Here is a 27570-nt window from a genome sequence, read left to right on the forward strand (position 1 = left end):
AAAAGGATAGAATACCCCCCGAATTTGACAGTGGGGGCTCTGGGATTCGACTGGAGATACTCCAGAGCGAGAGCAATTGATATTAAGCGGGATGAAAAAGAGAAATCTTGGTACTGGTGGCTGCGGGATGCCGGTTAGCGGTGGCCGTGCTCAGTTCTGCCATTTGTTTCTTGGTGGGGCTTTGTAAATATGTACATATTGAACGGGTGCTGATTTGAAAAAAAATATATAAAATAAAATATATAATTATGATAGTTTTAAGAACAATAATTTAAGTTAAAAGTATTTTTTGAAGCGATCAAATATTTATTATTACTTTTATATTTCTTTATTTGCCACTAAGGCCAAGTGAATCCTGTCGGGTTTTTGACCATTTCCCGACAACTTATTGTAAAATTAGATTTTTATTTCTAACTGTTCTCTCTGTCTGTAAATTGTTATTCGAAAACTTTGAGAGCCAACAGTGGCCATTAGATTTAAGTTATTTTTGTTATTTTAAAGGATTGTTTTTTATTGTTCATTTTTCCAATCTATATACTATTGTTACCTATTTCTTAAAAATAAAAATGACTTTAAAAACTAAACTAAAACCCCCTTTGCATGTATGAAGAGCCCCCCTTTAAACTACACTTAAATTTATACCACTCGCTGTATGGAGGATTTCATAGTTCCCATCTGTCCACCAAATTTCGTTCGGATCGGTTTAGCTGTTTTGGAGAAAAATGCGTGCGACAGACAGACAGACATTGAATCGATTTTAATAAGGTTTTGTTTTACACAAAACCTTAAAAATGACGACGCCTTATAAGAATATAGTCGATCAACGGTTTATTGCTTTCGGTCATAAATTCCAGGAGAAGATGCTTTGGATTAACCTGCCTGAGGCACTTAGTGGAAAAAATTGCCTTCCATAGCCCGTTTATCCCTTACACCTAACTTAACCTCGTGAAATCAATATGCAATGCAGTCCTTGTCTCAATACTCAGCTTTCCTGCAAATCTAGGCTGAGTAGGCTATCGTGCTTCGCACTTACCTCTTAAATTTCCTTTAATTCCCAGTCAGGGAGGCCGCTCCCACAGTAAAACGAAATGTTTCAAATTAAATTTGATTCGAATAATTTATTTAAAGTGATGTGTGTGTAAATATATTAAAAACATCTGGATTTTACCTTTAATACTAATAAGACTGAACAAAAAAAGGAAGTTAGACCTCTTGACCAACATTGAAGCTTAGCTTAGAAAAAAAGTTGTTCAGACAGCAAACATACGTCCTTGAGTATGATATATAAATGCACTGGGCTATGCCCGCAGGAAATCAGGCGGCTCGTAATTTCCCCTATCGCAGTAGAAGTCCCGCGGCGGCGGTATCCGTTCTAGGGTCCGCTTCCCTGATTCACCATTCCTGGGAATCACCCTGTAATAACTGCACTTCCGACGACCATAAAAGGGGATGTTGCTATCGTACGGAGGGCTGAGTATATCGAAAAATGCGGCGACACCCCCAACCGCCGTGATTTCGTGGTAATTCCTTTTGGTCGGCGTTAATACTACGCTTTCGTCATTATTTGTACAGAGCCTCGGTTCGTCCTGAACGACTTCAATGCGAACAGCGTCCGGGTCGTAAAGTAACTGCTGCCCAGCAGAGCCTGTAGCCTCTTCTTTTGTGAACGATTCAATCATCGCGCTGCCGCTCATTACTTTCAAGATGCCATGCATAACAGGATGATCGTGGAGCGGCATAGTGAACCCAGAACGGAGGATAAACACACTGAACTCGAACTCCTCGTCTTCCATCAGGTTTACGTAGGTTACTGGTGCTTTGCCGACACGGCTGAAAGCCTCGTCAGTGGTCAGGTCCATATTCAGGTTGATATCACAAGGGGTTAGTTGGTCGACTAGTTGCTTGAGAACACTAAAATTCTTATTAAAGGACGCTACATTCTTCCTGTCGAACGTGGCGATAGCTTGACGGACAACTCGAGCGAATAGTTGAGACATTTAGACAGCAGGATCATAAAAGCGGCCGGAGCTAATGGCGCAGTTGCAATTCTTTCGGAACCAGTAATCTCCTGTTCTTACTTTTCAACGAGAACAAGCGAATGTCCACAATTTTCCTAAATCCAATTTACCGGTTCAAGCAGAGACGTTCGACAGTTGCCAAACTATTCACTGTCATCGTGACAGTTCTTCTTACAATAAAAATGTAAGTGCACCAAGTTTTCGTACACGCAATTCAGCGTGTTGTGTACACAAATTTAATATCATTAGCATGATATTGTTATTTTCAATGGATTAAATTAATCTGATTATCCTTAATTTGCTCATAAATATGAAATTTTTATAAAAAACTTCCTTTAGCTGGAAAAAATCAAAATTATTGTTGAATTCTTGAATATATTGATGTCTGGTAACGCCATACCGGCTGCGACAGCAATTCAGCCACCATTTGACATTTCTATCCAAATTGCCGGGCGGGCCACGTATTGTTTAATATCAGGAATTCCTAATTTGTAACTTATTCGAATGTTAAAAGTAAGTTGCCGTAAAATAATTTGATAAGCGCCATGTACAAGATGTCTACTTTCAGATGGAATCTTACGAAAGGTACGTGTCTCCCGTAAACCCTGCAGTTTTCCCTCATCTGGCTACTGTCCTGCTAGCCATTGGGACATTCTTCACTGCGTGGTTTTTCGTGTTGGAAGTTTCACGGCCGAAAACCAATGGAAAAGAAGCTATTGTCAAGGAGCTAGCGATAAGCTTCTTCGCTGCAATATTTTTAGGTGTTGGCATCCTGTTCCTGTGTCTGTCTGTGGGGATTTATGTTTAAGAAGATTTTTGTAAGTTAGAATAGCCTCCTCTGATTTTCCATAAGATAGTCTGGTGATTTGTCCACTTTCTCATTTTTGATATCCTTGTGTAACCACCAAAGGTATTGCAATAAATTCTTCACTAGTTTGTGAAATCGACGGTCGGATTTTTAGTTAATCCTTTTTATATTAGGCTCGATTCTTTCGCACTGGATGAGCAACACCAATCCATTTGTATCCCCGAAAACTGGCTAGACGATACCATATTGAATTCCAAGCTCCCCGAAAGGTACTCCACTTTCCGCTATGACAGGGACCGGAATGCATCTCGTAAGTCCACCGTCGGTGGGGTCCTAATTGCAATAAAACATGCATTCCGCCCCGAACTCGTCTTCTCCTCCTCCGGCTCACCATAAGACTGTGTTGCTCTTCATGTCTCCCTGCCCAACACCCTCCCGTTCATGGTATCTTGTATATACGTCCCCTGTGAGTGCCCTTCTCACCAACACAAACAATTATTTGACAGTTTGTCTGAACTCCTTCCTGGCGGATTCCATTCCCTCCTTCCTCATTTAGTGTGTGTTGTCATTCTTGGCGAGCAATGACCTCATTTGAGTCTTCTCCCCTACGCTTGTACATGGCTTCACGTTCTTTTGCAAAAAGTGCAACGGGAATCACTCCCGCGATCACAGTCAGTTCACAGATAATGCGTTAGGCAGACGCCACCCGCAACGCTCCCCGTCTCTGTATTTACAAACAGTGTTTACGATATACCTCCTTGCCAAGAGCATCAGCTCCTACATCGGGGTCGTAAAGCAAAAAATACTGCGTTGCACCAATTCGAAGACGTCCTCTGGTAGAAGTAGGACGTTTAATTTAAGGCTTCAGTTGCAGCCTTGTCAGCTTCTGCTTCGACTTACTCAAAAAAGCTCATCTTTGAGTTGAGCGTCATTCCAAGGCACTTGACCATTGGTTTTGATTCGATTATCAACTCACCAATCGACATTTTAGTCAGGATGACTACTTCAGTTTTTTTCAAGCGCAAGGCTGAAACCATGACCATCAGCTTGCCCGTCGCACCAATCTACCGAGTCTACTTGGCGCCGGTTCAATAGTGCGTTCGGCAACAAGGTCTGCATTTGCAAAGACAACCAGCCGCGACTCTTCTGGCATGTTCAGTCTTAGCAGACTATCATAGGAGGGCCCTAGGATGGATGCCTGCGCTACCCCCATAGTGACATGCATCCTCTTGGGGCCCTGTGGCGTCTCACAGAGTAGGTTTCTCAGGTAATTCCTCAATATCGTCAGGAGATTGTCCATAACATGGAATGAATTATCCAGTGTGCCTAGCACATCAAGCGTTACGAGGAAAGTCCAATGCGCAAGCTATGTGTCTCAGGTTGATGAACCAACTCCATGACTTACATGACAGCATCCGCTTTCGATATCCCCGCTCTAAATGCGAACTGATTTGGAGATAGTTACCGGGTAACACGTACCGCTTTAGCAAATCTGCTCCTTATGAACTTTTTGATGTCCACCTCACAGAGTGGTTGGTATGCAGATTGCAGCTCATGGTATCCTTTCCGTGTGCTAATTACAGCAAGCCTCACTGCCTTCTAGCAGGAAAGAAAAATGCCCTTTTTCAGACAAGCGTTGAATGCACTGAGCAGTAGGCCTAAGGTAAAACATCGTTTTATATAGCTTTGCCGGGATACCATCGGGCCTTGGTTGTTTTTTCATAGAGAGGACTGCCTCTTCCAACTCTTTTATGGAGAAAAGTCCTTAGCGCCTTCCACGCTGCTATCATCAACCCGTAAGGGAAGTCCACTAGGCCCTGCCAGCAACGAGCTTTTTTACGATAATCTGTACTCTGTCATTGTGTTGCGTGCGTCATCCTGGCCTTCCGTGTCAAACGGTGGAGCTTGCGACACTCCTTCCGGAGCTCGGCAGTTTCCGTCATCTACCCAGCAGGTTCATAGCTAAATTTTTGTGTCAGCTTTAGTGCTACCACCTCCCCGGATTGTCCTCTAGGGTAGGTCTACCTGTCTGAAAAGTTTCGATAGATTGCCTGGTGTTTACTTTCATGACGTTCCACCTGCAGCGAGAGCGCTTGGCTAGTGCATTCGAAAAGTAGCGCCAACCACTTCAAACGCTATGTCGCTTGCCGAACTTTCAGAACTCACCACACAACCACCAGCGACACATTTTGATGCGAAGGTTACATCGGTAATGCTTTCTTCGCAGCCTAAGCGCCGAAACCTTGTCGTGGGTCCGGTGTTCAAGACTAACAATTCTTGCCGCCATTTCGAATTTCTGTTTCCCATTGGGATCTGGTTGAGGCATGCCCCATTAAAGTGCCCTAGCATTAAAGTATCTGCCACCAGAATCCGCCGTCCGGTGATCAAGACAACGTCCGCCAGAGCATATAAGCTTGTCTCGAGAATCCAACATCGCCTCATTCGATTTTAAATAGACGCTGAAATACGTTATCCCTAAGCATCAAATCCAGAAAAAATTTTCCCCTCAGCGTTGGGCAAGAATCCTAAGGGGGATGCCGTTTCGAACCCCAGATGACAGGGGCACCTGATGGGTCGGGATACTATGAAGCTGGGTCCTTGTGTTGATACTGTTCACTGATTAGCACTAGATCAACTTTTACCCCCGCGAACTGCCTAAGTAGCTTATGAGCGGGTGCATTCCGATACGATGGGTATCATGTTAATCGTATCTGATCTGTAGGATGTAAATCATGTTAACCGCGTCATAATTCATTCCAAGTCCGCTCATCCCTTTTACAATTCCTTCCAAAAACCTTTCCCATTCTTCCCGTCTACTTTCTTCCTTTCAATATCAGCAAAAACTTCTTGACCCGTACTCTCGATCTCTTCCTTTCCAACCTCCCCGAACGCCACCTCTCTTTATTTCCTTGCACATCCCCGTATTTCAAAACTGACGCTCACCAGCCCCCCACTTGAAATTGAAGCGGAGCTCCCCGCTCAAACTCCAGAAGTGCGCGTAAATCTATTAAGATCAACTTCTACAATGCTAACTTTGCCAGCCTCAACGTGTTACCAAGCTCTTAGCACCTTTTACAATATCCTGTCCAATCTCCTTTGCTGTAATGTCCCTTCTTCTCGTGCTTGCCTGCGTAAGTACCCAACTTGGTTCACAACGGAGGTCCTTAATAACAAAAAAGCCTAAAACATGCATTGCGGAAGAAGTTCCGGGCTTCTAAGAAGGACGCCAACCTTGCTCACTTTCAGATTATGCGCTCCATTGTGAAGTCCACGATTAAAAAAACGCATAAAAGGTACTTGTTGAGCGTGGATGCCGCCCTTGCCTGCAGTAACTTGAAATCGTTTTGGCCCCACACTCGCTATTCTCACAATCCCTTCCTTCTTCCATCCACTACCAACTCCCCACAACATCTTGCAACCTCTTCTGCTCTTACTTCTCCTTCGTGTTTTCTCCCTCGACCACTCCACCCTCTACGCCTCTTCTAACTGCAGACTGCTCCAAATCTTTGGCAACTCCTCTCCTTACGCCTTTCTTTTTTGAGTTCCTCATTGGTAATCTTGACGCCAATGTTGGTCCTGGTCCCGATGGGCTTCCTAATCTCTTCTTTCTTAACTATAAAAAGAACATTTCCCCAAATGTATAATCTGCAACAAAAGTCTAGAAGAATACTACTTTCCCCATCTCTGGAAAGAAGCGCTTATCATCCCTATCCCCAAAAGCGGAAACCTTTCTCGTGCTGTGAACTACCGATCCATCTCGCTCCTGTTGCTCCACCTCCGTCACTACATTGTCAAAGAGTAGCATGGTTTCGTGAAACATAGATCTACGGCTTCAAACCTTTTGGTCTTTAACAATTTCGATGCTAAATTCTTTAATTCACGACCAGGGGTACATGCTATTTTATACTGATCGTCTCAAAACCCTCTTTACTCAACTTCCCTCCCTAAATCATCTTCCGGAATTTCCTCCCATCTCTCATATTGTTCCTGAAGGGTTTCTGCTGGGCCGTGTTTGCTTTACGCCGACGACCTTAAACTATTTGCCTGTGTTATCTTGCAGTCCAACCTTGATACTCTGGTCCGTTGGAATTCGGTTAACAAGCTGACACTGAATGTCAGGAAATGCCACTGGATATGCCATTTGCTTAAATCCCCATCATTGTACTCCTTCTTTTCCACCTCCTGCCGACGTTGTTTCGCTTGGAAAACAACGTTCCGAACTTATAGTCGGCGAAAAGATACGAAGACAAACGTTTAGTTATTCGCAGCAAGAGACATCCTCGATGTGTTTACTGGTTGCTTGATTGATGATAATTTCTTGTCAGGGATGTTCCTTTTTTTATATGTGATGCTAAAGCACAGAAACAATGTGTTCGATGAACGAACAAAACCAAAATGAAAACTTCTACTTCATTTCCTCAAGAAAATTATAGACTCTATTCAACGTGGATTAAGTATACATGCCGTTGCCTATTCCATGTATATAACAACTATATAACGAGAAATTCTTGTCCAAAAGCTCCTATATGTTAACAGTGATACGATCGGCAGTTTGTAGTTGGAGTTCATCAAGGAAGTGCCCTCTCACCACTCCTCTTTATCCTTGTTATGGACACCGTCACACGGGATATCCAACGTCCAGCGCCGTACACACTGCTTTATGCAGATGATGTTTTCCTAGCATCTGATAGCAAAAATGATCTCGAGCAACTTGTTCAAAAATGGAATGATCGCCTCATGCAACACGGTCTCAGATTGAATTTAAACAAAACTGAATTTTTGACCACCGATCCCCATGAAACAGGCACAATCACTGTCAGCGGCAGTGATCTGCCCAGAACTGAGCGATTTAAATACCTCGGGTCAACGCTATCAGCCAATGGAGAGCTGCGTTATGAAATTGCTTCACGCATTAACGCAACCTGGATGAAGTGGCGTTCCACAACTGGTGTTCTTTGTGAACGACGTATCAACGAACGTCTCAAATCTAAAATTTACCGCAATGTCGTCCGTCCAGTCGCTCTCTATGGTTCTGAGTGTTGGCCGACCATAAAAGACAATGAACGGCGTCTTGCGGTAATGGAGACGAAGATGCTACGTTGGACTAGTGGCGTCACACGTTTAGATCACATCCGAAATGAGGATATCCGCGATCGTTATGGGGTTGCACCGATCGTGAAAAAGTTGCGAGAGAGGCGTCTTCGATGGTATGGTCACGCAATTCGTGCAAACGAGAATTCACTTGCAAAGATTGGTCTGAACATCGAAGTCGATGGTAAACGACCAAAAAGCAGACCTAAGCAACGGTGGCTTGATACGCTGGACGGGGATTTGAAAGCCTCGAGATTGCACCCAGATCAGGCATTCGATAGAGCCAAATGGCGAAGCCGATCACGACGAGCCGACCCCGCTTGTGAACGGGACAAAGACTGAAGAAAAAGAAGAGGTTGTACTCCAAAAAGATGTACATGTCGCAAAGGAGGTAAGCCAAGACGAAGCTTTAAATACACGTCACAACCGTTAAGCATAGTTGCATAAATCAGATGGAAGAAATTGTAGTTGTAATTGATTCATGTATTTCCCTTCGTCAACGTCGCAGGATATCGGATTGCAGTACTTCTACAATCTCTTCAGCTGATGTACAACTATCTATGCCTCTTCCTTTCTTATAGAAAATCCAAGGCTCCCACTAACAATCACTCACTCTTCCTCATTTGAATGCCCTTCCGGGCCACTAGGGAAAAAACCTTTAAGCAAACAAAAAAGCCGCAGTATTTTGCGCGAACATTTCTGTACCTGCCGCTCGATTTCTTTTTTTTTAATTTTTCTGGTCTTCTCTCGTCACATCCCAGACTCAATATTTTACAACTATCTCTAGAACACTTTACAACTATCTCTACTTCAGTTGAAGTAAGCAAATTTCATACCGAAACCACTTCACTTACATTGGATCCAGATTTTAAGAAATCAGAAACCACAAAGACACTGCTACCCCAGCAACAGACCTCGACCAACTGCCTCTAATCAACTTCAACTTGAACAAAGCACCGCCTCATACCTAACAACTAAACTCCTGGAACATCTCATCATTTGCATTCGCATTCATCATATTTTGCTCTAGTGGTGGGAAATATGACTCTTTTTCGTGAGTCGACTCATTTCGACTCGCTCACTTAGCTGAGCCGACACAAAAAAGTGCCTCAAAAGAGTCAACATTATTTTCACTTCGTCAATAGCACTATGAATCGTATCGTAATCTGAAAATCAGCTTAAACACCTCTAAATTAATTTCAGAACTACCAGTTTGCCTAATATATTGTGATTTCTGTTTCCTAGTATTTGACATTCAGAAATTAGAAAGAAGTCTTGGAAAACAATAGATTTATTTGAGTGTAATTACGCGGTACTTCTAGCGATTAAATTATTTGAAATAATAAAAACTTGTTTTTCCTAATCGCTAGTGTTAATTTATTGGTCTTGCAAATACCGGACTTGCTAGCACTGATGAAGGGAACAAGTGGTTCCCGAAATATCGGTATTTGCAAGACCAATAAACTAACACTAGCGATTAGGAGAAACAAGTTTTTATTATTTCAAATAGATTTATTTTTTGAGTGTGAGTCTAGGTGTGCTGGGGTTATAGTATAAAAATTAACACATTCCTATCTTTGCCCCAATAAACACACTCTTCCATTCAGCACTTACCTGTAATTCACACGATAAACTCAAGAAGCACATACCTCAATTCCAAGAACGATATTTTCCACTTCTACCTACATACAATCACTCGGTCCACTTCCATACTCCAAAAACTATAAAATTCAAGCGAATTTACCTAGAGATCTTTTCCCGCGATCGAATAACGTATGCCCTAAACGTTTTAAATAAAATGCAACACTTATTATGCATTTCCGTAATGAGGTAACGTTTCAATTAACAAGTGAAATAGTAATTAGTTGCATTCAAACCGTGAATAAAAAAAGATACAATTCCGAAATTCAAGTTGTTTCATTCGAGTCTCCATATTTTACATTGCTCCTGCTTCCGACAATAGCATGCATGTGTGTATTTATTATCTCATCTTGTTTACTAAAACGTGATACGTTTTCGACTTGCTAAAATGTCGCTCATATGTAATATTACATTTCGAATCTATGAATATTTAAGTTATCTACTTCATCCCACATTGAAATTCGTACACATTTTGTTCATAACACATTTCAACTTATAATTGTTTTTACACATAACCTTAAAATGATCGTTTCGACGTGCACGGTACGAGATTGCCCTGTAAACATACCTACGTACAATGCTCATATTGGATGCATTTATATACATGGTTACCATTCAACCCTCTACTGTTCTGCGCCAATTGCCTTTGAGACACCCCACTTGTCGGCCATCTTGACAGGGTGGATTCCACTGCATGGCGTAGCGCGCAATGCAATCGTCGCCCCTTCTTAAAGTGTGACCTCTCCACTGTCACTTCCGTCTTCCGATTATAGGGCGTACGAATGACAGGCCTGTGCGCCGGCCAAGTTCTTTGTTTAAGATATTGTCAGACCAGCGCACTCCGATGACACGATGCAGACAGATATTGACGAAAGCTTGGAGCTTCTGAGTAACAGGGGAGTTCACTTTCCATGTGCTACTCCCATAGAGCAACACAGAAAAAACACTAGTACAACACAGTCTTAACTCGATGTTGTTGGTGTTGAGTTAACTGCATTTCCAGATTTTAGACAGGACATCTACAAGCCATCTAAATGAGTCGACTCGCATCTTGCTGAGCCGGGTGTGTAGCGTGCTCACTGTGCCGTTGAGATTGTGCTGTCGCATCAATTGAGGCGGCTCGATGCTGTCGACTCTTCTAAGGCGGTTCCATGTCGTCGACTGGTGTTATTGGCTCCGTATATGTTAATTTAAAAAACTGGCAAGGGTATGAACCATATTGACCGAAACCGCCAGCTTGCAACTTCTGCTGGTCTGAGCCTAAACAACTACTTTTTAATAGTAGTAATATTTAATAATTTGAGTTTATCCAGTTTACTCCTTTTGGTCCACACCAAGAGGCTGATCCTTTCAAAGCTTTATCATAAGTTTTTCCGGGACATAACGCAGAGTTCTTTACACAAACCCTAGGGACTTTCCCGGTATCATTATTTTGATGTTGCCAACATACCTTTGAGCATGATGCTCCGGTCCATTAAATAGGAGGTTTTCTGTCATAGGTTAAGTTCGCCAGTAACACAACGTCTCGAATCTTCTGTCTCAGAGAAGTCTTCTGAAACGCCCTTGCAACACGAAACTCACTAAATAACTTTTATATCATTTCTGTATATTTTTTCATTCTAAATAAAAGGACACATTGCTGTGTTCAATATTTTAATATATAATATAAAAATAGCAGTTAAATTGAGAGTAAACATGACACTTTCCCATATTTATAAGATGAAACCGAAATACGTTGACAACAAAAGTTCTTTGTGGAAATAATCATGGTAAAATCGCAGGAAAAGATAGAGTAAAATTTCTATATAATAATTGGGATGGCAACGTGCTCTTTTTAATAATTTCTCTATATTAATACACTCTTTCAGCCCTTTCGCCTTCTTCCTCCACTAATCTCAACAATCACTAATAACAAAGTCTTGCGATTAATAATAGATTTCCGCGGTAAGTTCACATCGTCTCTTCCTCAAGGTGCTTTCTAATTTGTTCCGGTTTCCTGCACATACACACACACGAATTGTTCGTTGTATTTGATTTGTTCCTTCCTTATCAGCCGGCAAGACCAGCTTTTTGTCGACATTTTTGCATAATCGCACGCAACATGAATTGTTTACGGGATAATTGTCGAACATGTTTTAGGAACACTTCTAGATCGATAACACCACTCCGTAAAGCTTCACCTAAATAGTAGATTGCGTCCTCAGTAGCTGCTTCTTCGGCATAAGCGTTGAGTAATCTGAAGGGAGAAAAAAAACGGGAAGAAATTGCATTTCAATTTCGGACAGTTTTCAATTAACAAAATATCGAAAGCTCCTCAAAGATCTCTAAACCTATTCCATGAGTTATATGTAGAACCTTTTCGAATGCTTCCCAATATGCAAAAACTATCTATGAGGCTCATCATGCACACTCCACCCTTTGATTTTATACTGGAAGTCCCCATGGTAGGTAGGTAGGTATCAGTGGCCGCTCCGAGGAGCTCAATTAGCGCTTTGGTGCGCCGTTTTGATGCCACAAACTCCTAAGACCGTGACTGTTGTTACGGGGGCAGGGAGGCAGAGTCCAGCCGGCTTGGATCTTCAGAGCCAGCCCGTAGCATTCACGAAGGAAAGCAGCTCTCCGACCCTGCAGCTAGAAATCTCTCTGAGGTCCCTAAAGAATGGTTTACCCAGTGTCCGCAGCCTGACTCCCTCAAGTCCCCATAAATTATTTAATTTTCTGAGAGGGTTCCCTATTTGTCAGTCACCGAACGCTTAAACATCTAAATTCGAATAACTTTAATTAAGGCAGTGTCTGGATGGTATTACTGATTAGATCGCCAATCCGTGACAACGGAAAAATTGAGGTCCAATTATCTCTAATGGCAAAGTGATTTTTATCAGAGGCTGAATGTCGAAAATCAGTCCAAATAAGTGAGAATGAATATTTTAATGAAATTAATAGACCATTAGCTTAATCCCAACTACAATTTTATTTTATTATGTATATATATATTTCGGGAGCAACTTACTCCCTTCATCAGTACAAAGCTAATGAAAACAATTACGATTCTATGGTTCTATTTATACTAAAAACACTAATTACCTAAATTACTTTTACCAAGAAAGAAAATAGAAAAAAGAAAAAACATTAAATTATTAACTTAATTATCTATTAATTACCGCGGCAAGTCTTATTAGTTTTGAGGGGCAATTACCGGAATCTGTATTTAATAACCGCGTCGCGTCTTCTCTTAGAATTTCCAGACTTTCCCAAGGGTCCAGGGTTGTCGTTCGGTTTGTATGCCTCAAGAGCTCAAGGTTATCGCGTTGGATGCTATGGGCTTCTTCGACTATGTGCGCTGCCACTGATGACCTTATGGACGATTTTTGTTTCCGAACACAATTTACCGCTTCCCTAATATGCTCGTCAAATCTCATCGTTATCAGGCGTTTCGTTTGTCCTATGTATATTTTGTTGCAGTCGCTGCACGTTATTCGGTAAATCCCACTTTTCTCGTTCGCTCCCAAGGGATCCTTAACGCTGCCCAGTAAACTCCGCAAGGTGGATGATCGACTGGAACCTACGATTTCCAGTTGGTACTTTTTTGCCCAATTCTTGATGTTGTTGAATAGGTAGGAGTATGGGATACTTATTCGTCTAGTGGTTGCCTCCTTCTGCTGCGAAAATAGCGTTGTATAGGCATGCCTATTGTGTTGCCTAACTTTCCTTCCAATCAATTTCTCAATGGTCTGGGAATTATACCCATTTTTAACAGCGGTGTCAATAATGTACTCTCGTTCTTTATTGAAACCACTTATTGAAAGAGGGTATGTGATCAGTCGGTGAATCATGCAATTATAGGCAGCCATTTTTTGGGAAAACGTGTGATGTGAAGTTACCGGTATCGTTCTCTGCGTTGCTGTAGGCTTACGGTATATCTCGAACTTAAGCTTTCCGTTAGAGTTGACGACATTTAGATCCAGGAACGGTAGAACCCCATCCTTTTCTACCTCTAGTGTAAACTCGATTTTATTATGAATCTTGTTTATAGAGGAGATGACCATGTCTATGTCATCCCTACTAACGATCGCAAATACGTCGTCTACATACCTAAACGCGAAACTACACCGGGCTTTTGAATGTGAAATTATAAAAAGACGCCGCGTTCTAAACAAAAAATTCGCCACCCTAAAAAACCAATCGAGTCCGCAGGCAAATACTAATAACGTCGCGCATATCGATAACTTTGTAATAAATAAAACGAATATTGAACTGACTGATAACGAAATTAAATTGTTAAACAACGGGCTTGCGTTCGCGGTACCACCAACCAAGGTTGTCGACGAAACCGTGGTAAATATTGAGGCGGGTATAAAATTCTTGGATAACGAAACCAAGGATGAAATTCGTTCGGGTCTGACAAAAATCATTCGGAATAACGCGCCGTTAAAGATTTGTAAACGCGAATTAAAAACAATACGTGAACTTCGTGAGAAGCCGCTATACTTTCTCAAGGCGGACAAGGGGAACAACGTCGTTGTCATGGAAAAAACGAAGTATGACCAGGCTGTTTTTCGAAAATTGGAGAGTGGCAATTTCTTCGAACTAAGGAACAATCCACTGCCCGAATCCATCAAAAGGGTTGATCGAGCATTGAAGGAAGCTAGTGCGGTGTTCCCGAATATTGGACGACTCCGAATGCCTAATCCTGCGCTTCCAAGAATCAGATGTCAGCCGAAGATCCACAAGGAAGGAGATGAGATGCGAGAAATTATTGCTGACTCGAACTCACCGACGTACAACATAGCCAAGTGGTTGATTAATGAGTGCCAGAACCTGGGGACGACGAATAGCAAGTACTCAGTTGCTAACTCCCATGAATTAATAGAGAAGCTGCAACGCATTGAGAGGATGGGTGATGACGAGGTGATGGTGTCGTTTGATGTAAAGGCATTGTTTCCCAACACACCAGTAAAAGAGTCAATTTTCGAACTCGAAAGATGGCTGAACCAGTTTGGATCTGGCCCGGAATGGAGAAGAAAAGTTCGTATCTATGCTAACCTTGCCAGGCTCTGCATGAACGAAAACTATTTTACATTTCGGGACAAATTCTACAAAACTACTTCGGGTGTAGCGATGGGGAACCCCCTCTCGCCATTACTCACTGAAAGGTTTATGTCATCGATCGAAGAAGAAATTGAATCGAGGGGAATAATGCCTAAAGTATGGTTTAGGTATGTAGACGACGTATTTGCGATCGTTAGTAGGGATGACATAGACATGGTCATCTCCTCTATAAACAAGATTCATAATAAAATCGAGTTTACACTAGAGGTAGAAAAGGATGGGGTTCTACCGTTCCTGGATCTAAATGTCGTCAACTCTAACGGAAAGCTTAAGTTCGAGATATACCGTAAGCCTACAGCAACGCAGAGAACGATACCGGTAACTTCACATCACACGTTTTCCCAAAAAATGGCTGCCTATAATTGCATGATTCACCGACTGATCACATACCCTCTTTCAATAAGTGGTTTCAATAAAGAACGAGAGTACATTATTGACACCGCTGTTAAAAATGGGTATAATTCCCAGACCATTGAGAAATTGATTGGAAGGAAAGTTAGGCAACACAATAGGCATGCCTATACAACGCTATTTTCGCAGCAGAAGGAGGCAACCACTAGACGAATAAGTATCCCATACTCCTACCTATTCAACAACATCAAGAATTGGGCAAAAAAGTACCAACTGGAAATCGTAGGTTCCAGTCGATCATCCACCTTGCGGAGTTTACTGGGCAGCGTTAAGGATCCCTTGGGAGCGAACGAGAAAAGTGGGATTTACCGAATAACGTGCAGCGACTGCAACAAAATATACATAGGACAAACGAAACGCCTGATAACGATGAGATTTGACGAGCATATTAGGGAAGCGGTAAATTGTGTTCGGAAACAAAAATCGTCCATAAGGTCATCAGTGGCAGCGCACATAGTCGAAGAAGCCCATAGCATCCAACGCGATAACCTTGAGCTCTTGAGGCATACAAACCGAACGACAACCCTGGACCCTTGGGAAAGTCTGGAAATTCTAAGAGAAGACGCGACGCGGTTATTAAATACAGATTCCGGTAATTGCCCCTCAAAACTAATAAGACTTGCCGCGGTAATTAATAGATAATTAAGTTAATAATTTAATGTTTTTTCTTTTTTCTATTTTCTTTCTTGGTAAAAGTAATTTAGGTAATTAGTGTTTTTAGTATAAATAGAACCATAGAATCGTAATTGTTTTCATTAGCTTTGTACTGATGAAGGGAGTAAGTTGCTCCCGAAATATATATATACATAATAAAATAAAATTGTAGTTGGGATTAAGCTAATGGTCTATTAATTTTGGACTTAACTACAAACTGAAGGCGATATCTAACATGTTATTTTAATGAAGTTAGGCTAATAACTTGGCACGAGCGCACTGCTGACTGCATTGACTTTTAGCGTATTATTGGGGACTCGAAATGAAGTGCTCTAACATGATTCAAAGCTTGGGTCCAAATTGGACTATTGATTAGTAAACACGCAAAAAGCTAACGAAACGTTAAAGGATTCTATTCTTGTCATACATCATCATCATCAACGGCGCAACAACCGGTATCCGGTCTGGGCCTGCCTTAATGAGGAACTCCAGACATCCCGGTTTTGCGCCGAGGTCCACCAATTCGATATCCCTAAAAGCTGTCTGGCGTCCTGACCTACGCCATCGCTCCATCTCAGGCAGGGTCTGCCTCGTCTTCTTTTTCTACCATTGATATTGCCCTTATAGATTTTCCGGGGTGGATCATCCTCATCCATACGGATTAAGCGACCCGCCCACCGTAACTTATTGAGCCGGATTTTATCCACGACCTGACGGTCATGGTATCGTTCATAGATTTCGTCGTTATGTAGACTTCTTGTCATACAGAGGCTTTTAATTGGGACACACGAAACATTTGCAACTACCAATTATTCGAAAACTCGTTGAGAAAATGCGTGAGAACTAAAGTGCAGTTGCAACTCAAGAATAACATTAAGCCTGCACCTGTCTCAGCATACAGTCGCAATCGGAATGAAAGTAGAATTAAGCGCCTGGTCAATCCGTACATTCTGAAACTAGTGGACACAGCCTGTCAAGCCCCTAAACGTTGCCACATTATCATGCGGCCCAACCATTTTTCGTGATAACTGACCCAAGTCAGACTATTCTTGGTGGCCTCTAACTGTAAAGGTACGTGAACGGCGTGTATATGAAATGCTCTGTGCAGGAGTGACTTTTCGGGCGTTGCATCTTGTCATTGATAAGATTTCTTCATACCGCTTTTTCCGGAGGACATACATATGGTTGCCATAATCTCTTATGTGGGGATACCACGTCAACTATGCCTACGTATGATCACTGTCGGTCCCTGGCAATGATCTGCAGCTGCCTCACTCCGAAATGCCTTCGCCCCTCCTCCGCTACCGTTCAACGTCATTAATGCAGATAGGAAAAGTCCAATGGCCAATCAGGCCGACATTTTTGTGTTTGTTGATGCTTATCTTCGGTCCGACTCTGATTGCCTACCTCTCCAAATCCAAAAGCATTTGGTCAAGGTTCTTGTCCTCATGAGACAGAAACCAAATGTATTCAACGTAGTCACAAGTTTTTCAGGAAAGATGACATGGTCCACTGAACCCCACCACGTCCTCTAGCCAAGCAGCATGAAGGACGTAATGATACGAAAAATGATCAATGACAAAATGCAAACCTAACGAACTCCGCTTCCTCTGCCGTCACTCTGATAACAATCGCTGGTGTCTCCAAAATGTATTTCTTACGTAAAGCATTCCTAATACTCTCCCTGTTGATCCCGTCGAACGCTTTCTATACATTGATGAAAAGCAGGATTTAAACTATATAAACTGCTGCAGAATAATCCGAAACATGTTGATGTGTTTGGTATAGGATTTCCCGAAACGGAAACCAGTTTGCTCTCAAGTTTTTCAAGTGCCCTTTGATACGTGCCAGGGCTATTTTAGGTATCAACATGGCAACGACAAGAAAAATAAAAAAATATCCCTCCTGTTGTCGCACTCAAGCCGGATGGCCTTCATCGGCAAATTAACGATCATCTCCTTTTTCCACTCACCGGGAAAGATCTCCGAATTCGAATATTTACGAATGAGTAATTCTACAGAGACAATAAATCAGCGTAAAACTGGGGGTTCACTGGATCTTATACGATTCAAAATCGTGAAGTGCTCCTTCCATTCCTTTAGCTGCCAATCATCGCCTTTTATGAACAGCAAAGAATATCTTGATCGTATTTTTAAACCCCAGCTTAAAGGAAAGTCCACCGAAAATTGAGCCTTCGCCAGATAGCGTTGAATATAAAGGAAACAAGCAGATTTAAACTGAAAATTAATACTAGCAAAGCCAAGGTTCTGTCTGTTGAGTCGTCGCACGATTCCTACCCCAATTAATAGGCAGAGGATTGAAGGCGTCGGTCAGTTTATATACACAGGACGCGAAAAATAATAGCTAAACTGGACGTAGCACATGCAGGGGCATAAGGCTTCCTAAGGCCAAATATGACAATCTACTTCTCAAATTGAGACTAGCAATCAGGCTGGAGCCACTAATCCTCCAGTCCAGGATCCAGCCACTAATTCTCCAGTCTTTGAAGCTGAAAAAGTCAGGACCGATTGACATGAAATTTGGGGTGAGAGTAGCAAGTAGCATAAGAAACAAAAGTTATATTGCGCCGATACTTTCCCAATCATACGCCATAATTACCATCTGCTGCACTTTCATCGGCTGGAAACGAAATTTCGAGGCACGCGGCGAGCCTTTCCCCTTCCACCCCATTGACTGTGACTTTAATTCCGGCTCGAAGTTGCAAATCCATGTTTCGTCGACAGTGACGATACGTTTTAGGAATTCCTCGCCCTCGTTTTCATAACTGTTTAACAGCATACAGTGACTATGTGCATTACTTTTGGAACCACCCTCGTGGGTGACTACGGAATTGAGGAAGTGAATCGATGATCAGAAGGGATTGAAAGCTCTATGGACTGGTGCAAGTGATGATGGGCGTGAGTGTTCGAACTTCAATACCGATCGAAATCGCGGGAAATTCAACGTAGTGTGCGACGTGATATGGGCGAATTTGCTATTGCGCTAGTCAGGGAAGCAGAAGATGCCGCAGAATGCAATGATTTCAGAAGTGTATATATACTACATCACGAAAGAGCTTGCATGCGGTCGCAAATCTCTCGATGGTCCTGTGAAAGACGTTAACGATCGACTCCTCTTTCACGATGACGTGCAACTGAAGAGGTGGAAAGAACACTTTTCCACGGTTTTTAACCGTATCACATCCACTGAGGTCCCTCTTGTGGATGAATGACTATTGCCGTAACATATAGCTACGGACTGTTCCTTCAATCAGAAGAGAAATCATCTCGGCCATCGATGCATTCACACGGAGTAAAGCGACTGGGTTTGACGCCCCCCATCAAATCTCACTGACGCCAGCTGTGAATGAGTACCTGAGTCAAATCTGCGTTATAATCATGAGCGAGCGCAATGTTGAGCACATTGCCTCCTATAGGGTACTGCAATCCTGCACTGTAGCGTTTCAGCCTTGAATGAGATGCCCTAACACACACACACACCCCTATACCTATTCGAATCCTCGCGCCAACGATTATTATTATCGAACGCGTTGATCAATTTATATATCTAAGCGTGGTTTCATCCGACGGTGGCACCGAACTGGGTGTTGCCCCACGGGCTAACAGCGCTAGACACTTTCGCCTTCCGATCACATCGCCTAGATATACAAATTGATCAACATCTTCGATGCTCTGCTCATTAACACAGATACGGAATCTTGGTTTTGTTGGTGTTTATCTTCGGTCCAACTATACTTACTTCTCTTTCCAAAACCAGAGCCATTTGACCAAGGCCAATAATTCGACCAGAGAACAAACAAATGTCATCAGCGTAATCAAGGGGTTAAGGATTCCGTTTTTACCTTTTCATTTTTGGAGGAATAGTAAAAGGTCTCGTGTTGTCTTGTATGAACAACTCGGACTTAATATAGTTGATTGGCAACGACTGCACCTTAGAGTCATAGGTTCGCCGCCTCTAAGCAACTAAAGATTGAGTAATCAATCAAATCAAAAGTATTTTTTTAATGGGGATCAAACAGGTGCTCTGAGGTGGCGGGGAGGAAGATAGGGCGGCAACCCTGTCGGCTGAACCAAAACCAAGTGGCCCAGGAGAACCTCCACGTGGTGGCACCGGGAAACACTGTATCGCATTGGCTTGCCGGCCGTGATGCAGTAGGCGAATGCTCCGAGGCCTAGTAAGAGCGATCAGACCCGAGTCTGCACGGGGACTCATCTGAAGTGGCTTCGGTCCCGAAACCTTACCAGGGGTATACTGGTACCATGGGAACCGAGGTAGCCCCTGGACTCTTATACTTCAGGAGAATTCCTGTCGTATCTGAGTACAGCTCGGTTAATTGCGGTTGGCCCCCTTGTGGGAGTTTCATGGGGGCTGTGGTTGTGCTCAAGCGAGAAGAGACCTTCGGGCCTCGACGTGGTGTTGCGTATCAACACGGGTGCCGTACTCCATAGTTCGGTAGAGATTTAGGTAATTCTTGCATCCACCAGTATGAATGCTAAGCCATGTACTTGGTATAGACTGGTATCGTTGTGCTTGTCTCAGCGGGGCTCTGATTGTGGTCACAAAATCAATCCGTGCCTGAAGAGGGCCGTAGGATTAAGTCTCAAGACAGGTACCTACGTTAAACACCGAGGACTTCACTGGGGATCAAACACTAATTGAAATAGTCTAATGAGCTACTCCTAATATTCACCAAAAACTTCCATTGCCGACTGGAGGCCGTCCAAATAGTAAAATGATTCTCCTAACACCCACCTCGGCTATCGTGAAATTGTTTTAAATTAAATAGCAAAATCAGGAGGGAGTTGCCTTTGAAGTTGTGTAGTCGATTAGTCGCTCTTCTGCTGTATGCAGTTTGCCTGAAAGGTATAGGCAATGACTTCAGGAGGGATGAATTTGGCTTACATGGGGCGGACAATGAAAGTGAATTTCTGATAGAAAATCATAGATACAAAAGCGACTCTTAGAACTGCTTCTTCTTTAGCATTTACTCCGTTCGGTAGTGCTGTCGCTGGGCTAGTTTGGATTCGCCACTTCTCCCGATTATAGGCTTGATTCTGGTAGAATCGGCAGAATCTAAAATCATCACCATTACTTCGGTCGGCTTATTAGTGTTTTCCCCAACGAATTCGAAGACTACCCGACTTCCGAAGATGTGTGCAACCCTACATCAATCGTGTATATGTGCTACGCTACCAATTCAAGACAGCATTCTCTTCTCCATTACCGCAAGGCGATATTCATTGCCAACACACAAAATTGTTTAAGCCAACAAGGACATAGCGGCTGATTTTGGATTTGAAACGTTAGTTCATGCGTCAATTACAAAAAAACCATCGTTGTGCAAAGCTACCTCAACTAATTTGCACTGATACTCCATTCCACTTTTGGACAAGTTGTTTAATTTGAGCTTTGCTATGAGATGCTAGGCAACCGTCTACATAGGGCAGTGTTTAGAGCGCCGAATGCTTTACAGGGGCCATGACAAGAACAAAGAGGAGTGCCGAGAAGACGTTTTTTTTATAAACACCGCCAGAGACATAAAGCGGCTTTGATATACATGTCATACTTCGAAGTTTACTTTTCTGTCTATTAACCAACTCTCTATGACAAGAATTAAGAGACTGTAAAGACTGTGGTCAAAGGGTAGTATAGGTCCCAGAGCGAAACGCGGATTGGTACCCACGATGGAGCATAAAATCTGAGAAATGCCTGCTGAACCAACACCAACAGCTCTACTACCAAACCCTATGTCCACCTCCACGTGGTGACCGCTGGGAGCTCTTTCTTAACGAAAAGCTGCAGACGGAGAAGGATGAAGACGAGTCTCCCGCGCCTAAAAACGGGACAAACTGTACCAACTGGTCCTCCAGGTTGGAGGTTGGGTAGGGCTGACAACCCTACACGGAAAACCGAAGTTACGAAGCCACGAAAGGAGCCTCGGACAGGATGGACTTTAAAACGACGGACCCGGCAACGGCAACGGATCAACGATTTGCGCATTTTCTCATGGAACGTGCGCTCCCTGTACAGAGATGAAGCTGATGATCAGCTAGCCGATACCCTGTCCCAATATAGGGCTGGTATAACAGCGTTACAGGAGATGCGATGAACAGGGACCGCTTTCCTGGGGAAGAGCGACTACACCATATATTATAGCGGTCATCCAGTAAACCGTGTGCTCGGAGTAGGTTTCTTAGTCAGCCAAAAAATGAAACCTGCTGTTATCGGCTTTGAAAACATAAGCGAACGGCTATGCACTCTGCGCTTGCGAGGCAAGTTTAGAAATATAAGCCTCATAAACGTTCACGCCCCTACAGAGGAGACTGCAGAGTCGAAGAAGGATACCTTCTACGAGGCAGTAGAACGAACCCTGGAAACCTGTTCCAGATATGATATCAAACTCATACTTAGGGATTTTAACAGCCAAGTAGGGAGGGAGCCTGTATTCCGGCGATATGTTGGCTCCCATAGCTTACACAAAAAAACAAATGATAACGGACTGCGGGTTATTCAATTAGCAGGGTCACACGAAATGGTTGTTGGAAGCACCTGGTTTGCGCGGAAAGCGGTCCACAAACATACGTGGGCCTCCCCAGACGGGGCCACTTTCAGCCAAATTGACCACGTGTTGATCGAACGCCGCCACCTCTCAGCCTTGATGAATGTCAGAACATATAGGGGGGCCAATATAGATTCGGATCACTATCTCGTTGGCATGGTGCTCCGAGCTCGAATAACAATACCACCTAGAATCCCCTCTGACAATCAGGTGAGAGTGAACACTGAAGCCATCCACAACACAACCCTCCGCGACACCTATAAGAGGGAAATGGATGCCGCAATAACCGCAGTCAACAGAGGACCTGGAGATGAAGCATCCACTAATGATCTTCACAACCACCTGAAGAACGTTATCATGGATACGGCCACAAATATACTTGGCCCCAGCCGCAAAAGGAGTCGGAACGGCTGGTTTGACGATGAATGTAAGCTAGCAACGGAACGGAAGAATGCCGCATACCGAGTAATGTTGCATTGTTATAGAACGCGGGCACGCGCAGAGACTTATCACGAACTCCGTCGAGCGGAGAAGCGACTTCACAGACGGAAAAAGGAAGCCTGGGAGAACCAACAAGTCTGTGAACTAGAAAAGTACAGGGAGCAACCGCACCAGGTGCGGAAGTTTTACCAACAAGTCAGCAGGATGAAGCCGCAGTGTAGCACGTAAGAAAGGCTCCGGAAGACCACGAAAAATGAATAGCAGAGACACGAGAGCGTTGGAACAACACGCGCTGAGGAATCGGAAATCGTCGATCGCACAAATATCTAAAGATTTTGTGCCAGCCAGCGGAAACTTAGTAAGTCGCCACACGATTTCACGCCGTTTGAAAGATGTTGGCATTCGCAGTCGGCGCTGTCGAAAAGTTCCGGCTCTTAAACCGAGGCACAAAGCTGCAAGATTGGTTTGGGCCAAAGACCATCGAAACACCGACTGGACTAAAATCATTTGGTCGGACGAATCAAGATTTTGCCTTCGATCGGACAGGCCGCAACGCTGTCTTCGTAGGTCAGGCGAGGAATACAGTGAGGATTGCATCCAGGAAACGCAGAAAGGCAACCCTGGAATAATGGTATGGGGCTGTTTTTCCTCAAAAACAGTAGGTGTACTGCACCGGGTACCAGTGAATACAAAAATCAACTCAGCTGAATATAAAAATATTTTAGAAACATCACTGGTACCAAGTCTAGCGAGGTTCAGAACACCTCGCCTATTAACTTTCCAACAAGATAATGCACCATGCCATAAGATAAGGCTCATATCCGATTTGTTGGCCCAAAAACATATAAGGACTCTTGATTGGCCTGCTCAAAGCCCTGATTTAAATCCCATCGAAAATATATGGGACCATATTGATCGTGAGATTCACGACAAGACAATTAACAACTTAAACGAGCTATGGGAAGCTGTTTTGGGTGCCTGGAATAGAATCTCCGAGGAGTATTTAGAAGTACTAATTAATTCTATGCCAAACAAAATTGATAATGTTATTAAAAATAAAGGAGGACATACCTCTTATTAATAATAAAAAATTTGTTTTTTATTTATAAATAGCCTTTACACTTCCTACCATAGTATTTGTAAAACAGATATTTGAAATTGTTATCAATTGGGGAGAAACTAGGGTTCAAGTTTGGATTTTCGGAAAAAGTTTGGGTGGCCACTTTTTTTTTATCATTAGTGTATAAGATATTCTCCACTATCTTGCTAGGACGGATAGCCCCATACGCCCAGAACATCATTGGCCCATACCAAAGAGGCTTCACTCCAGGCAAATCAGCAACAGATCAGATTTTCTCTGTGCGGCAAGCGATGGAAAAACTGTTGGAATATGGACAACAGTTGCACCATCTGTTCATCGACTTTAAAGCCGCCTATGATAGCATAACCAGGGTAAAACTGTACACGGCCATGAGAGAATTCGGTATTCCGACGAAATTAATAAGACTGACTAGGCTGACCCTGACCAATGTGCGAGACCAGATAAAAGCAGCAGGATCACTCTCAAGAACTTTCGACATCAACAACGGTCTACGACAAGGGGATTCCCTATCATGCGTCCTCTCTAACCTGGCCCTCGAGAAAGTGATCCGTGATGCTGAGGTAAATGCAAGAGGTACGATCCCCTTCAAGTCCACCCAACTACTGGCCTATGCTGACGATATCGACATCATGGGAAGAACCACCCGAGACGTACAAACTGTCTTCATCCAGATCGAGCAGGCGGCGATTGGCGCGAGATCTTGGGCTGCACATCAATGAAGGCAAGACAAAATATATGGTGGCAACGTCAGCACCGAAGACGAATCAACCAACAACATCAAACCGCACTGGTCAAACACAAACACGAAGATGAATAAGGATAGGAGAATACAACTTTGAGACCGTTGACAATTTCTCCTATCTAGGATCGAAAATCACAACCGATAACAGCTACGATGATGAAATCCGCGCACGGTTGTTGTCAGCCAACAGAGCCTATTTCCGCTTACAAAAACTGTTCCGCTCGAAACGTCTCACCATAGGGTCAAAGCTCTTACTGTACAAGACTATGATCTTGCCAGTCCTCATGTATTCCTCGGAAACTTGGGTTCTTAGTAAGAAAAATTGCGAACTCTTGGCCGCGTTCGAGAGAAGAATCCTCCGAAGAATTTTTGGCCCCTTGGCCCCCTACATGAGGATGGACGATTCCGTAGCCTACACAATGACGAAATCTATGAGCGATACCATGACCGTCCGGTTGTGGATAAAATCCGGCTCAATAGGTTACGGTGGGCGGGTCACTTAATCCGTATGGATGAGGATGATCCCACCCGGAAAGTCTATAAGGGCAATATCTATGATAGAAAAAGAAGACGAGGCAGACCCTGCCTAAGATGGAGCGATGGCGTAGGTCAGGACGCCAGACAGCTTTTAGGGATATCGAACTGGTGCACCTCGGCGCAAAACCGGGATGTCTAGAGTTCCTTATTAAGGCAGGCCTAGACCGGTTGTTGCGCCGTTGATGATGATGATAAAAACGAGGTTTCTAAGATCTTCCAATAAAATCGAATATCCATTCTATGAATGTAAATACTAACAAATGTACTCACTGTCTATATAAGGGCGCTGTCGTCACAACAGCTTCATCTACGTCGATTCCATCTGTTTTCTCCAAAGATTCTAAACTCTTCTCTAGCTCCTGCTCTTTATCTTTCAAGACAGCGATATTCTTCTTCAATTCCACCTGTAATGGCAAAATGGCAAATGTGGAAACGGTCCCGATAATCATATTAACCCACGAACCTCTTCCCTCTCCAAACGCGATATAATGGAGTCAATTTTCGATCGCCCCTCCGTCAATTCCTGCTTGGTTCTATTGAGTGTGTCGATTTCCGCTTGGCATTGATTCACATGCTCCTGAATTCGACGTCGCAATTTATCCTCGACGGCACTAATTAATGAAGCTTTTATGTGTTCTTCCGTTATCGTTCCTTGATTCGTATTCGATCCTTGGTCCTAATGAGATCCAACACAGTAAACTCTGCCAACTTGACAAACACCACAAAAATACTTACAAAATTGGAATGAGGCGGTTGTGGGAAGTTATGCATGTAGGGAGGATAACCGCCCGTACTGCCGCCACTGCTACCGAAAGTCTGGTTTGAATAGCCGGGCAGCGACGGCAACATTGAGTTCGAGGTAGGATACGGCGGGAAACCTGATCCTGTCGTCGGGTATGGCAGATACGAATTATTCGGCATGGGCATAAAAGCTGCAAGGACGAATTTGATTAAATGAATTTAGGTTCAAGTCAGCGCAGTTTGCAGACTTACATTGATTGGGGTATGGTACGCCACCATGGCTATCAGCTACCGCTGCAAAAGAAGAATTTACGGGGTGACAACTATATTAACAGAAATCACAAAGTAGTTTGGTGGAATTAAATGAGAATGTAAAAATGCAGTTCTGCAGTACAACGTTCACCAACCAAACTACCGAAATGTACCGAAACTCACGTTGTGGAGGATACGGAGTCGTGTGGTCCTTAGGTTTGGAATAAACGGGAGGATATTCGCCAAACGTCACTATCATCACTTGTATCAGCCCGAGTAAGTCCGAATTCGACTGTAGAATGCAACAAAAGTTTATTCACTCACTCAATCAAAAGCAGAGGCTCTAATTACCGGCTTCCAGTCGTGCAGGTATGGTAAGTAGATTTTCCCCGTATGGTCAACATACATGGAGACCTTGATCTCCATCGTGGGGGTCGGCTTCACGTAGCACATTGGCGCGTTCAGGGGGTGAGTGTCCATCAGCCAAATGCAAATCGGAATGTGATACGTGTTATCTGAAATGAATCGCAACAATCAAATCAATGCCAGGTGCTCGGTACTTGATTAGTCATCGTCGTCAAATACTAACTCTTATAAATCACCGGTATGGTCCCCTGCAGATTGAAAAGATCTCGCACGACTCCGTCGTTGAAAACTACATGGGAATAATTGTTAAATCATCAATAAACCACCAAAACCTGTCAATATTCTTACCAAACTTCTCCAGCTGATAAACGAGGCTTTTGTAGTTTGTGAGTGCGTCGATAACATCTTTCTTTGTTTCTTGTACGTTTTTATACTGGAAAGGAAGTAGGCAATTGAAATTTGAAGTAAAGATAAAAACAATGCAACCCAAGCTGCTTCACAAATCTTACTTTGGATAAACATTTTACGATTTTAGTTTCTTCCCAAGGCATCATCTTGCAGTCTGGGGTGTTTAACACTAGCCTGGCGGCGGGTGATGAAGTTCACGTAGTTTTCACTTTTCTTAGTTTCCAACGCAAACTGGTCTGTACACTCTTGTAACTCAGTGGAGACTTCTACTGCGATTTTTCCATTTCCATTGACAGATGATTAATTCATCAAGAACATACTTTTCTCTGAAAGTTATTTGCTTATGAAGTTGGCCACGCTTGTGGTTATGGTTAGTCTTTCATTTGCTGAATAACAAAAATAATTTAAGACACCCATAGACCTTCAACATCTACTCTACTCAATATATATGTTTATTAGCTAAATCTGAATTACAAATATATCTGAGTTTGAAATCTTATTGATTCCCTGGTGCCTTTTCCTATACTTGCCAAGTATATAAATGCCCAGAGACCCTTGTGCAAATTCAAGTCTGAAAATTATAAGCATTCCCTAATTATGACAAACCTATGGCTTGTCCGAATATATCCGTCTTGCATATATATTTCATTTTATTGGGCACTGTCGCTT

General features: G+C 43.1%; 3 protein-coding genes across 3 annotated transcripts; 1 reads left to right on the forward strand and 2 right to left on the reverse strand.

Annotated features, from left to right (window-relative positions):
- Positions 1-1091: 1091 nt before the first annotated feature.
- On the reverse strand, positions 1092-2185 carry LOC119649673 (2-aminoethanethiol dioxygenase). Its single transcript, XM_038051932.1, has one exon. It carries the CDS (start codon positions 1995-1997, stop codon positions 1299-1301), a length of 699 nt encoding a protein of 232 aa, XP_037907860.1. The 5' UTR covers positions 1998-2185; the 3' UTR covers positions 1092-1298.
- A 189-nt stretch (positions 2186-2374) lies between these two features.
- LOC119649674 (transmembrane protein 258) lies at positions 2375-2966 on the forward strand. The gene is made up of 2 exons (XM_038051933.1): positions 2375-2531; positions 2587-2966. The coding sequence occupies exons 1-2, from the start codon at positions 2523-2525 to the stop codon at positions 2824-2826; spliced, it is 249 nt and encodes an 82-aa protein (XP_037907861.1). The 5' UTR covers positions 2375-2522; the 3' UTR covers positions 2827-2966.
- Positions 2967-11197: 8231 nt separating this feature from the next.
- LOC119649368 (tumor susceptibility gene 101 protein) lies at positions 11198-27245 on the reverse strand. The gene is made up of 10 exons (XM_038051484.1): positions 27003-27245; positions 26842-26926; positions 26717-26782; positions 26479-26642; positions 26311-26419; positions 26128-26169; positions 25870-26066; positions 25598-25810; positions 25405-25538; positions 11198-11794 (listed from the first exon to the last, which is right to left on the reverse strand). Exons 1-10 carry the CDS (start codon positions 27045-27047, stop codon positions 11608-11610), a joined length of 1242 nt encoding a protein of 413 aa, XP_037907412.1. The 5' UTR covers positions 27048-27245; the 3' UTR covers positions 11198-11607.
- Positions 27246-27570: the final 325 nt, after the last annotated feature.

This window comes from Hermetia illucens, chromosome 2, assembly GCF_905115235.1.
Source record: "Hermetia illucens chromosome 2, iHerIll2.2.curated.20191125, whole genome shotgun sequence".
Classification (NCBI taxonomy): domain Eukaryota; kingdom Metazoa; phylum Arthropoda; class Insecta; order Diptera; family Stratiomyidae; genus Hermetia; species Hermetia illucens.